The sequence below is a fragment of the Myotis myotis genome, unplaced genomic scaffold, assembly GCF_014108235.1.
Source record: "Myotis myotis isolate mMyoMyo1 unplaced genomic scaffold, mMyoMyo1.p scaffold_m19_p_1, whole genome shotgun sequence".
NCBI lineage: Eukaryota > Metazoa > Chordata > Mammalia > Chiroptera > Vespertilionidae > Myotis > Myotis myotis.
In genome coordinates, this window is record NW_023416313.1 from 197,972,508 (window position 1) to 197,985,021 (window position 12,514).

Sequence of the window (12,514 nt, forward strand, 5' to 3'; positions counted from 1 at the left end):
ACTGCTTCCAGAACACATCATTCTTGCCACCAGGGGGAGAACATGCCCACGATTGGTGAGTGGAGGTTCCTGGAGCTGTGCCGTAGCCCTGAGCACCTGGCTGAAACTGGAGGGAGGCTCTCAAGACGCCAAGGTGGGCTGAAGCAGCCGAGGCCCCAAAGGGTAAGGGTTACGTAGGAGCAGGGCCGTTCCCAGGCAGAGAAAATAATACAAACAGGGCAGTGACAGCAAAAGGCCCTGAAGCACGTTGGTGGAAGCAGCCAGGCCCATTAGCAACAACAGAGCCCCCTCCCCATCGCACACAGAGGGAGAGGCCGCAGCAGAGGCAGGCAGAGCGCGGACAGGGGCCAGGCACTCACTGCAGGCTGATGTGAGGGGGCAGCTTGAAGGAGTTTCTCTGTATGTGGAGCTGCTGGACCTTCCCCGGCTGCCCAGCGTGGATCGCCCCTGTGATCTCAAAGGCCCAGGCGTCCCTGTCCTCCCGGGAACAGGCCTCCAGGAAGTATTCTGTGGATGTGCGAGTCTTCAGCTTAATGAGGAGCTGCGGGGAGAGACAGCCAGCGGGCCGGCACTCAGACGTAAGGTACCTTCTTTATGGATCTAACAATCTTACTAGGAACGGAGCTTCCTTCCTCCTGTTAGTCTTCCTAACAGTTTTCACCAGTCCATTCTCTCACTCAAAACCTTCAGTGGCTCCCCATTCCCTCCACGGGGCCCCCGCCACTCTCCACGGCTCCCTCAGGGAGCGTTTTTGCTTGGCCACACGGGCCATCCTCCTCTCCAAACCCACTCCTCCCTCTCCCCGCACTTCTACTCAAGACTGGAACGTCCACCTGCCTGGAACGTCTGCCTCTCTCCTCTTCTAGATCTTTGACCCCATCTCCATTCCTCGCAAAGCCACACCTGACCCAACGGGCTCCCTCCTCTGTGGATACAGTGCTCTGTATGGCTAGTAATGTTGGAACCACCCTTTGAAACGCTGAATGTTTTTCGATTAACCACTTGCTTTCCTAATAAGATTATTAACTGGAGAAGAAGCGATCTTACTATTGTCTTCCTCGACTCCTCCAAGCCTAGCTAATTTCTTGGCACATACTGGGCCTTCGAGAAATGATTGAGTCAGACACTTTTTTGATGGTAGGGTGGATGCTGCCCCTGGCTTTTGGAACATACGCCCCGTGGAGACAAAAGCCATCATATTGCTTTGATGACTCACATATTTTTCAGTGCCTCTTAGCCTACAGGATCCCATTGCATCCATGGGACATGGACATCATTTTTTATCCCATTTTATAGACGAGGAGCTAAGGCTCAGAGAGGTTCATTACTTGCCCAAGGCCCGGCATGTGGTGTGGCCAGGATTGGAACCAGGTTTTTCAATAACTCAGCTCTTCCCGTTACCCACACCCCCTTCATCAGAGGCCGGGAGGGAGGGGTCCGGGGCAAGGAGGAGCTGGGAAGCCGGCCTTCACTTACCGGTCGATTTTCATACTCCAGGCAGGGGCAGGTGATGGTGCAGCCATCCAGGAGGATCTGGCCCTTGGGAGGGTTCACCTTCCGACCCCCCTCGAGCTTGTAGTACAGCAGCGTGTTCTGCCGAAGGACGAACCATCGCGCCTTCCAGTTGTGGACAATGTGACCCTGAGGACAGACAGCAGAGCCCTGCGGTGAGGTGGCTGGGGGACAACACTGTGTCCAGGGAGAGGGGTCCCGTGGTGCAGGTGGCCAGCCATTCTCCAGGCATTGGCCTTCTCATTCCTACTTGGCCTTTTTTCTGGCTATAAACCTTGAAAGACACTGCTAACTATTATCAGGAGACAGACATTGCTAACATTCAGTATTTCCTTCTAGTCTTTTTTCCTTTTAGTATTTACTTTCTAGTTGTTTTTTAAATCAGGACTATATTGCATATACTTTTATTTTCTAGGTTTTTGTTTTGTTGAGCTTTGCTGAGTATCGTCTCACACCATTAAATTTCTCTAAAATATTTTTAAAATATATTTTTATTGATTTCAGAGAGAAGAAAGGAGGAGAGAGGGAGAGAAATATCAATGAGAGAGAAACATCCATCAGCTGTTTGCTGCACGTCCCCTCATGGGGAACCAGGAGAGGACACTCCACCAACTGAGCCACACCGGACAGGCTAAAACATACTTTTAAATGGCCACTAGGTGGATGCATCGTTTACTTGTCAAGCTCCTGCCTTTGTAACAGGTTGTTTTGTTTTTCACTCTTATAAACAATTCTGCAATGACTGTCCTTGCATATAAATTTTGATCTGCATCTGATTTTTTTCCCTTAGGATATATTCCTAGAAAGACTATTGCTAGTCAAAGGATGTGGGCAATCTGTAAAACCGAAGCCACACATGGTCTAGCAGTGCTAGGATGCCAAGTCTTACCTGCCATGCCAGGCCTACAAGGCAGGGTAGTTTGGGAGCTCTCAGAAGGACCATAGAGCCCATGGATAGCACAGTCCAATGAAGGCAGAGAGCCTGTTTCTAGAACAGGCCAGAGGATGGGGGGATGTCTGCTGAGGAATCAGAAAGGAATGGATTTAGAACACACTCATGAATCTACTTTCTTGGCATGTTTTCCGGAGCAGAGCCCGATACGGGCTAGAATCTAGCCGCTAGAGTCTAACCAAGAGATGCACTTCACCTGAATCAGAGACCATTTCCCTACTCGCTCATTTCCTCACCGAGCGCCTATTCCCTGCCGCCCTCACACCTGCCTGCTGTGACTCGATGCCGCGCTCGGTGTGTGCTGAGTGCTGTTGGGGAGACAACAACTGTATTGACCTCGGGAGCACTGGCCTGCACCCAACAGAATTGACTGTGGCAACGAAATCAGACTTCTCACAGAGTTCACCTGACAGGAGCTCCTTACTGTCCAGGTGTTCCCACGCTGCCTGCTGATCAAGCTGTTCACACGGGAGCGCTCAGGCAGTCAGGTTGAACCTGACACTTTTGCTCTCTCCCCTCCGTCCCGCACTTAGAGCCCATGTCTGAGATGACAGCTGACAGCTTTCCCTGGCATGTCAGACAGTTTAAAGAAACAAAAAAGATTTGTCTCCGACTCCTCAGCAGTTGGGGTTCTCTACTGCCCTGCCCCTGGCCTGTCCCGATGATGCTGGGGGGGCCCTGCAGTAGGGTCAGCAGCAAATTGCTGGCACACAGATTACGGCTGGTGCAGTGAGAGAAGGCGATCTAAGTTGATGATATGGGTGCTGATGTGAGGTAGAGAAGGGGCAAGGATGAAATAACTTAAAACACAGGTGTTATGAGCTGAATTATGTGTCTCCCCCCAAAAAAGATCATACATTGAAGCCCTAACCCCCACTACCTCAGAATGTGACTATTCGGAGATAAGGCCTTGAAAGAGGTGATTAGATTAAAAGAAGGCCTTGGGTGGGCCCTAATCTAACCTGTTTTGGGTCCTCAGAGCAAGAGGAAATTTGGACACACACAGAGGCATCAGGGAGACGTGTGCGCAGAGGAAAGACCATGTGGACGCACAGCAAGAAGGTGGCCACGTGCAAGCCGAGGAGAGAGGCCTCAGAGGAAACCAATCCTGCTAACACCTTGATCGTGGACTCTAGCCTCCAGAACTGGGAGAAAGTAAATCCCTCTTGTCTAAGCCGTCCTGTCTGTGGTATTTTGTTACAGCGGCCCGAGCAAATTAAATCACCAGGGAAAGCCCTGGCCGGTTTGATAGAGTGGATAGAGCGTCAACCTGCAGACTGAAGGGTCCTGGGTTCAATTTCAGTCAAGGGTACATGCCTGGGTTGTGGGCTCGACCCCCAGTGGGGGGGGGGGGGTGTAGGAGGCAGCTGATCAGTGATTCTCTCTCATCATTGATGTTTCTATTTTCTCTCCCTCTCCCTTCCTCTCTGAAATCAATAAAATATGTATTTTTTAAATAAATCACCAGGGAAAGAAAAAAGGAGGCAGGAGATGTTACAGAGAAAAGTGTAACCAGCTGAGGTTGAGCAGAACAAGCCAATAAGGAGGTATTGTTCCTTCCTGGACAACATGCTACATTTCCCAGAATCCCTGGCACAAAGGGAGCAGGTAGCTGACCAAGTTGCTGCCAGTCACGTGCATTGAAGCCTGTTTGGCAGCAACCAAACACGGGAAACAGGAAGTTGTGGCAAGGACGTCTGGAAGAACAGATGCGGTTCTGCCACCAGCCCCAGGGTTATCGTCACAAGTGGCAGTGGCAGCCGTGGTTCCCACGTCTGGGGGGCTGTTGGGCATTTTTGTCTGGCTGCAGCATCCCTGGCTGTATGGCATCCCAGCCAGGTTCTCGGGCCCTCCCAAATACTGCTGAGTTCCTTAATATTTATTATTCTCTGTGAAACCCCTACTGTTCAAACTCGCCAGTGGTGTGTGTTATAAGCAGCTAAGAGTCCTGACTGCTGGCAAAGGAGAGAGGGCTGAGGAGAAAGGCCGGTGAGAGGGATTTACTATGTAAGTAGAAAACTCAGAGCAGCTGGTGGTCCTTGTAAAAAATGTTCAGATTCTGTGACCCAATAATCCCACGTACGGGGACCTGTGCTAAGTAAACGTTAGGTTTTATGTACTGAGACCATCAAAGGATCATAACTTACCAGCATAAAAACATGCAAAATATTCTGATGTGTAACAGTAAATACTGTGTGGCTGCCGTGGAGGGATGCCAGCCTCACAGATGGCAGGAGAGGCCACCGGAGGGGGGGGGGGTCCCCAGGTCAGACCCAGCGCAGCCATGGCCTCTGTCGTGAGCAAAGCACTCTTACTTGCATCACTTCATATGAGACCCAAAAACAACTCTACTGTTATTTTAGAAAAGTTCTGGAAGGATTCCCCCAAAATGTTAGTGCCCATCCTCTCTAGGCATTAAGACTGGATGCGGGGACTTAAAATGGAAACTTATTTTTCATTCCCCACCCTTATATTTCTAGTTTTTAAAAAATATATATTTTATTGATTTTTTACAGAGAGGAAGGGAGAGGGATAGAGAGCTAGAAACATCAATGAGAGAGAAACATCGATCAGCTGCCTCCCGCACACTCCCCACTGGGGATGTGCCCGCAACCAAGGCACATGCCCTTGACCGGAATCGAACCCAGGACCCTTGAGTCCGCAGGCCGACACTCTATCCACTGAGCCAAACCGGTCAGGGCTCCAGTTTTTTAAAAATAATATGCATGTGTTATTTTTATAATGGAAAATGAATTTAAATTCAAATAAACAAAAATCCTGACAAGATGATTAGGGAAAGCATTCATTCATTTATCTTTTCATTCAACAACCAGTGACTAAATGCTACTGCACCAAGCACCGTGCTGGTAGCAGGGACACCGAGATGAACATCTGACCCAAGACAGTGGGGGAGACGGATGATGACCCCACTCAGTGTGGTGAGTTCCGGGACAGATGACTGATGCCCCCCACGATTCCCACCTCCTGGTATTCACACCCTGTGCAGTCTCTTCCCACACGGTTCAGGGGTTGGTCTGCGTGACCAAGAGAATATGGCAGAGTGGTGGTTTGTCCCTGCTGACATCAGGTTATAAGACTCTGTAGCTATAGACTTGGGCTCTCTCTCTCTCTCTCTCTCTCTCTCCTGCCCCCCCTCCATCCCCCACCCCCCCCTCTGGGAAAAGTTAGCTGTCACATTGTGAGCAGCCCCTATGCAGAGTGAAGTAGAAACTGAGGCTCCAGCCACTACCCATGTGAGTGAGCTTGGACAGGGGTCCTCCAGCCAGCCAAGCCTTGGGCAACATTTTGGCTACAGCCTCATGAGCGTCTCTGAGCCAGAATCTGGCCGCTGAGCTGGTCCGGATTACCTGACCCTTAGAGACTGTGTGGGGTGATAAATGCTTTTTGTCTGAGACATTAAGCTTTGGGGTAATTGTTACACAATAACAGATAATCAATGTAGGGCGTGATGCAGACCCCAGGTGGAGGAGGAGCGGATCCTGGGCTGAGCGCTGAAGGCTGTGAGGAGTGGGCCAGGTTAGGAGGGCAGGAGGGGAGAGCAGAAAACTGCTGCGAATCTGGAAAACTCCAAATAGTTCGGAGGGAGGGGGCTGGGCCTCAGGGGCTGTGAGGAAGGGATGAAGGGCCAGTCAGTCGGCTTCAGATCCTGTGCTGCAGAGTTTGATCTTTATATCGCAGCCTGAGGGGAGGTTTTGAAGACTTGTACGCGGAAGGATGACAAGCATAAGTCCTCCTGTTAAAAAGGTCACGGGACGGGGACCACGCTGTGGCAGTGCGGGAATGAAGCAGCCACACGCGGGCCGCTCAGCCGGAGCTGCGGCAACGATCCACAGGACGGGATGAGAGCAGCTGCTCTACAGAGAAGCCTCGCTGTGCTCACAGGCCCCAGGGGCCTGGTCCCAAGTCCCAGGCAAAGGAGGTCAGAGGCTGGCAACACAGTGGGAGAAGCTGCACAAGGCCCTCCACCTGGGCAGTTTCCCACCTCCCGCTCCTTGTCTGCAAGTGGCTGGCTGGGGCCAGAAGCCGGCTAACTCATGAGCCCCTAAAGCTTCTTCAGGGGAAGGAGCGAGTCTATAAGCTGGATGGGGACCCTCGGACAGAAAGTTACAGCTGGAGGGACCCTTTGAAAAAGCCTGTACTCTGAACTGTCATGATGAGGAAACAGCCTCAGAAAGGTCTTGCCCAAGACCCTACAACCGCAAAGAAGCAGATATGCTACTTGCTATGGGTTGAATTATGTCCCCGCAAAAGGCATTGAAGTCTTAAGAGTGGGATCTCATCTGGCAATAGGGTCTTTGCAGATGTAATCAGGTTGAGATAAAGTTACATGGGGTTAGGGTGGTCCCAGCGCTGCTAATAGGACTGGTGTCCTCATAGAAACAGGACAATTTATGCACTGAGAGGCACGCGGGGAGAAGATGGTCATGTGACGATGGAGGCAGAGATTGGGGAGCTGCACCTCCAAGCCAACGGACACCGAGGATTGCCTGCGTGAGATCACAGAAAATACATATATTGGTCTCTGCCCCGGGTCCTGGCACAGAGCTCCTGAAACCCTTGTAATTTCCCCGGTGATGTCAGTGTCTTTATTCTAATGAGGCAACTCTGGGTGGGCTCCTGATGGCTCCTGGATAGGGGCTGATCACCGGAAAGACCAAGCCAGGAGGAGCAGCTTGGAATTTCCAGCCCGGCACACCCATTCTCCTGAGACAGCGAAGGGGCTGAGATGGAGTTAATGATCAATCGTGCCTGTGAGATGAAGCCTCCATAAAAATCCCCACAGGCCGGGCTCCGAGAGCGGCTGGGTGGTGAGCACTGGGAGAGTGGTGTGCTGGGAGAGGGCTTAGAAGTGCACACCCCTTCCCATATACCCTGCCCTGTGCGTCTCGTCCATCTGGCTATCGTATCCTTTAGCATATACTTTAATAAACTGCTGGTCTAGCCGGTTTGGCTCAGTGGATAGAGCGTCGGCCTGTGGACTGGAGGGTCCTGGGTTCAATTCCGGTCAAGGGCACATGCCCAGGTTGTGGGCTCAATCCCCAGTGCGGGGCTTGCAGGAGGCAGCCAGTCAATGATTCTCTCTCATCACTGATGTTTCTATCTCTCCCTCCCTCTCCCTGCCTCTCTGAAATCAATAAAAATATATTTTAAAAAATAAATAAAATAAGCTGGTGAACATAAGTAAGTGTTTCCCTGAGTTCTGGGAGCCACTCTAGCAAATTAATCAAATCCAAGGAGCGGGACATTGGGACTTCCCACCAGGCCTGTGACTACAGCTGAAGTGTGTGTGTGTGGGGGGGGGGGGGGGGTGAGGGGAGGGGGATGGGCAGTCTTGTGGGACTGAGCCCTCAGCCTGTGGAACCTGATACTATCTCTGTGTCGACTGTGTCAGAATTGAGTTAAATTGTAGGATACCCAGCGGGTGTCACAGAGAATTGCTTGGTGGGGAAAAACATTTGGTGACCAGAAGTGTCAGCAGTGGAGTGTTCTGTGCAAAAGTAAAGGAGACTCACAGGAGAGAGAGAGAGAGAGAGAGAGAGAGAGAGAGAGAGAGAGAGAGAGAGAGAGAGAGAGAGAGAGAGAAGAGAAGAGAAGAGAAGAGAAGAGAAGAGAAGAGAAGAGAAGAGAAGAGAAGAGAAGAGAAGAGAAGAGAAGAGAGAAAGAGAGAAAGAGAGGGAGAGAAAGAGAAACCAGGTTTCTCCCTACATTGGAAGGAAAAAAATCTGGGTGTTTCCTTGACAGCCTGCAAATGCCAGAAGCAGAAGAGGCAAGGACACATCCTCCCCTACTAGTTTCAGGAGGAAACCCTTGATTTCAGACTTCTAGCCTCCAGAACTCCTTTTAGACTTTTCTCTGCTCCGTACATTTCCCCTTACTTATACCTTTAGTATTTTTACTCTTTAAGTTATAATATTATGAACATTTTAAAGATCATTTCCTTAATCATTTGTCTATTTGGGGGAGGAGGTATATAGGTAGTTTCCAGTTTTTCACTACATACCCAACACTTTGTTCATAAGCCTTTTATGGTGTTTCCTGGGGATAGAGCCCGACTAATGAAATTTCTAGGCCAAAGCATGTTAACCTTGCCATTTTCTAAGCGTGCTATTCAAGGAATGAAGGGGGCAGCAATGTCTGAAGTGCTCCCGCCTCTTCTGAAAGGAAAAGCGGTCCTACCCACGCTGAACCTGGCTTCCTCCCCCCACCCCACCCCTCCTTCAAAGCCAGGCCTAGTGAGCAGCCTGCGTTTTGCCTGGAGTTCTGCTTCTTTCTTGTCTGGGCAGAATTAGGAGCCAAACCCTTCATGCCCCTGCCTGCCCCTGCTTCACCCTCAGCGTGATGACTGTTCTGTGCTCTGGGCTCCCAGCGACGGCCCTGCCCACCTCTGAACCCAAACCCTCCTACAGCTGAATGAGCTTTATGTGTTTCAGCCAAGCCCCCACGGGGTGTTTTTGGGGTCAGACCTGTGGACTGTCCTCACTTCTCTGCACCCTGGACTCTGTGAGCCGGACACGCAGGACTGGCAGCCTGTGCAGAAGAGAACTCACACCCTCTCCTCTTGTCCCCTGACTCTGCCTGGCCGCAGGGGGGGAATCCCGTAAGCTAACTCCTGGGAATGTGGGGGGCGGGGGAGCGGGGGAGGAGACCCACAAGGGGCATTCTGAGGGAGTCTGTCCTCCACAGGCCCCTACCAGGACCCAGCTTCCCAACAATCAGTGATGCCCAGCAAAACCCCCTGCCCAGCTCAACACCTTCCCTCAAACTTCAGAAGCTGCCTCCACAAACCATAAGGCACCAGCCTATGGCTTTAATGGCAGTGGCATGAAGCAGGAGTGGAATTTTGTACCTGCTTGAATGCAATCTGACCCTTGATCCGGCATTAGCACTCCTACTTACAGTTTTGAGCAAACAACACACCCACCCTCCTCCGTCAAACAAGGTGTAACATGGCAGGCTGCATCACCTATGGACATGAAGACTCCAGGGCCGATCTGGCCACCCAAGGCGGCAATGGGAAGGAGAGCACAGCCATCCCGCTCTGTCAGCCCCTCCCAACTCTGTAAACTCAACAGAGGGCCAGAGGCTCGCCCCCAGCTTTTATGGTCTGCTGCTATGTTAGCAAAAATGCCGAGCATGAACACCAATGCTAGAGGGGCTTTATCATTTTCTACCCTAACCCAGTGCCCCGTTTTTGTCTGGACTCCTGCCTGCTGTGGGAAAGGCCACGTGGGCGGATGGGGAAGCGCTGGGGATGGAGGGGCCAGTCCTATCTGCGGTTGGCCCTGGGGTTCTGGGTGGAGGATTTCGTATTTCTAACCCTCGGTCTCCTCGTCTGTGATAGAGCGATAACGACGCCCACCCTGCGGGGGGCGGGAAAGGTTTTGGCCTAGACCTGAGTGGGTGTAATCCTCTCCATCACGCACTAGCACCCAGAACCTGAGCCAGTTACCCCGCCTCTGTGCGCTGTGTGTTCCCCTTGGAGAAGGGGGATCATGTGGTACCACCTGTGGGAGGACTGAAGGAGACAGTGTCGTCCCCCACCCCCTACACACACACACACACACACACACACACGGTACACGCTTAAGAAGCACAGGCTCCCTCCTTGCTCCTGGGTTACTGTGAAGCGTATAGGCGGGAATTACATGGATGGGCACTGTCAACTACAGGCACGTTTACGTTGCTTCAATCCATCAGATTGAAATACTACCTACTTCAATAAGTTGTCATTACGACAGCCGCTTCGGTGGCCACCACCCGCACCCCATCCACGCTAATCGGGACTGGCCTGGCCTGTGCCCCGGCCTTTTTCCGTAGAAAGCTGTCCGCCGGCTCTCCCCGCAGACACAGCTCTGCCCGCAGAGCCCCAGGCGCCCGATCCGCCCTGGAGCCGAGCTGGGGACGCCGCTCAGGTGCGCGGGGGCCCGCCCACCAGCCGCCCTGGGCAAAGTCCGTCCGGAGAGGCTCCGGGCGCTCACCCTCTTGACGAGGAAGCCCTCCTTGAGCACGCCGCCGTCCTCCATGTCGCCACCTGCGAGCCCTCCCGGTGCGCTGTCCCCGCGCCGCAGGCTCCTCCGCGCTCCTCCTCCGCGTCCCCCGCGCGCAGGAAGCGCCAAGGACCCGCGCGGTGCCGCCTCCCTGGCCGGCGTCCAGAACCTGGGCGCCCGGTCGCCCAGGGAGGAAGTCAGACCTGGTTGGGATCCCTGACGTCCCCCTCCGCGCCCTCCCCAGGTGCCCAGGTTAGTCCTGAGGGTACAGAGTCTGCCGCCTGGAGCCGCCCCCTGGAGCCTTCCCGCCTCAGCTCTCTCCACTGGGCAGGGCGCCCCGTCCAGGCGCCCCAGGGCGGGCGCACTGTGCCTCCTACTTTTTCTGTCTCTGCCCATCTTCCTCCTCCCCCAGCCTTAACCAGGTGCTTGCCTGGCACTTAGGATACTGCCCTTGAGTAATAGTTATGGAATTAAACGGAACTGAAAAGATTTCAAGGGTTTTGAATAGCGATTCCCAACCTTTTTCATTTCATGACACATATAAACTAATTACTAAAACTCTGCGACACACCAAAAAATATATTTTTTGCCGATCTGCCAAAAAAAAGTAGGCATAATTTTGATTGATTTACAAAAAAAATAAGAGTAATTACCTACCTACCCTATTTGCTCCAAAGTGACTTTTTAAAAAAACCAGGTGCCTATAAGAGTATATAGGGGTTTCTGGCACCAAGAATTAACCAATCAGATGCAACCTTATTATGTGACATGACCAGTAAGATGTGCTCTATTGTATGATCTATATACTAGTAATTACAGTTCAAGACTCCACAGCTATTGTGTTGGCTGTTGTCATTTTTTTACTTGACAACCTAAGAGAAAAGGGCTCAGTGCCCCTGACTAAACAGTCAGTTTTTTGCATGTTTTAAAAATTCTTATGGCACACTGGCTGAAAATCACTGATCTAGAGTCATCCCTGAGTTCAATTGAAATGGGGGTGCGAGAGTGGATGGGGTGGCACCAGGCTAGGAACTTATCCTGGCCTCTGGTGGGGGCAGAGAAAAGCTCCCATTAGCAAGGTCACAGGTTTAAGGAAGCAGGCACAGTCTGCGGGGACCCTCTGCCCCCCAAATACATCCCTCCCCAAAGGGCTACAGCTGAAGATTTAATCCTTAGGTGCAAAATTTAAGGGAGTGCCAAGGAACTCCGTACTCTAAATAAATAACATTTTAATGCAAAAATTCATGAAGAAAATATCAAATTTGTAAATGACGACTGAATCAATAGCAGACCATATAGGCACCTGAAACAAAAGGAAACCTCAGTAGTACCGATTCTGTCTAGTAATCCTTAGGACACAGTCGTTGTGCTCATTATTTCCACTGCCCGCTGAAGCACACTGTTAGGATGGCTCACCGGGAAGGGAAAGGCCCCAAATGCCTAAAAGGGAAGAGAAGGCTCTAGATTGGGAGAAGGTGCCTCAAGCTGTGGAAAACCAGCTGTGCCTGTCAAAACCAGCCTGGAGCTGACACCTAAACCACGTGAGACGCGGGGGGTGGGGGGTACACGACCCGTCAGCCTTCTGCACAGACTGACTTTAGATCTTGCAGCCAGTCCCAAAGCAATGGTGCTTCCACTGGGTTTCTGCATGAAGATTGTCTCAGCACCTTCTGAAGCCAGGCCTGTGGTGGGTGCTAGGTTTTAGTTAATGCACAGCAACCCATGAGGTGAGTTTATTATCCCATCCTTTCCAGCCAAGGAAGCTGAAACTTGGAGCAGTTAAATAACTTGCCCAAGGCCCCCAGTTTAACTCCAGGGCAGCGTGAATGCACTTGCTCCTCAGTTCCTGGGCAGGGAAGAGGAAGAAGGAATACTCCAGCTCTGAAACATTGTGAGCTGAACCCTAGGACATGAGAAGTCGGAATGGGAAATTCTTATCTCCTTTGGCTCTAACTAAGCTGTTGTTCTCCTTCTTCCTCCCAGATGCCAGGGGAGCAGGCAGTTGGCATACAGGTTGTTTTAGTCTTACCCAAACACAACC

General features: G+C 51.7%; 1 protein-coding gene across 3 annotated transcripts in view; it reads right to left on the reverse strand.

The window, feature by feature from the left end:
- The window catches only part of PLEK2 (pleckstrin 2), a 20,932-nt gene extending 10,098 nt beyond the window's left edge, over positions 1-10,834 (reverse strand). The window contains exons 1-4 of one of the 3 annotated variants that reach the window (XM_036310388.1): positions 9,450-9,536; positions 2,402-2,529; positions 1,477-1,641; positions 360-541 (exon numbers count right to left, since the gene is read on the reverse strand). In XM_036310388.1, coding sequence (XP_036166281.1) covers positions 360-541; positions 1,477-1,641; positions 2,402-2,464 — 410 coding nt within the window. In that variant the 5' untranslated portion in view covers positions 2,465-2,529; positions 9,450-9,536. Of the gene's footprint in view, positions 1-359; positions 542-1,476; positions 1,642-2,401; positions 2,530-9,449; positions 9,537-10,464 lie in introns of those variants that run through there. The other 2 variants (XM_036310380.1, XM_036310371.1) reach the window with 2 other exon arrangements.
- Between the last annotated feature and the right edge of the window lie 1,680 nt (positions 10,835-12,514).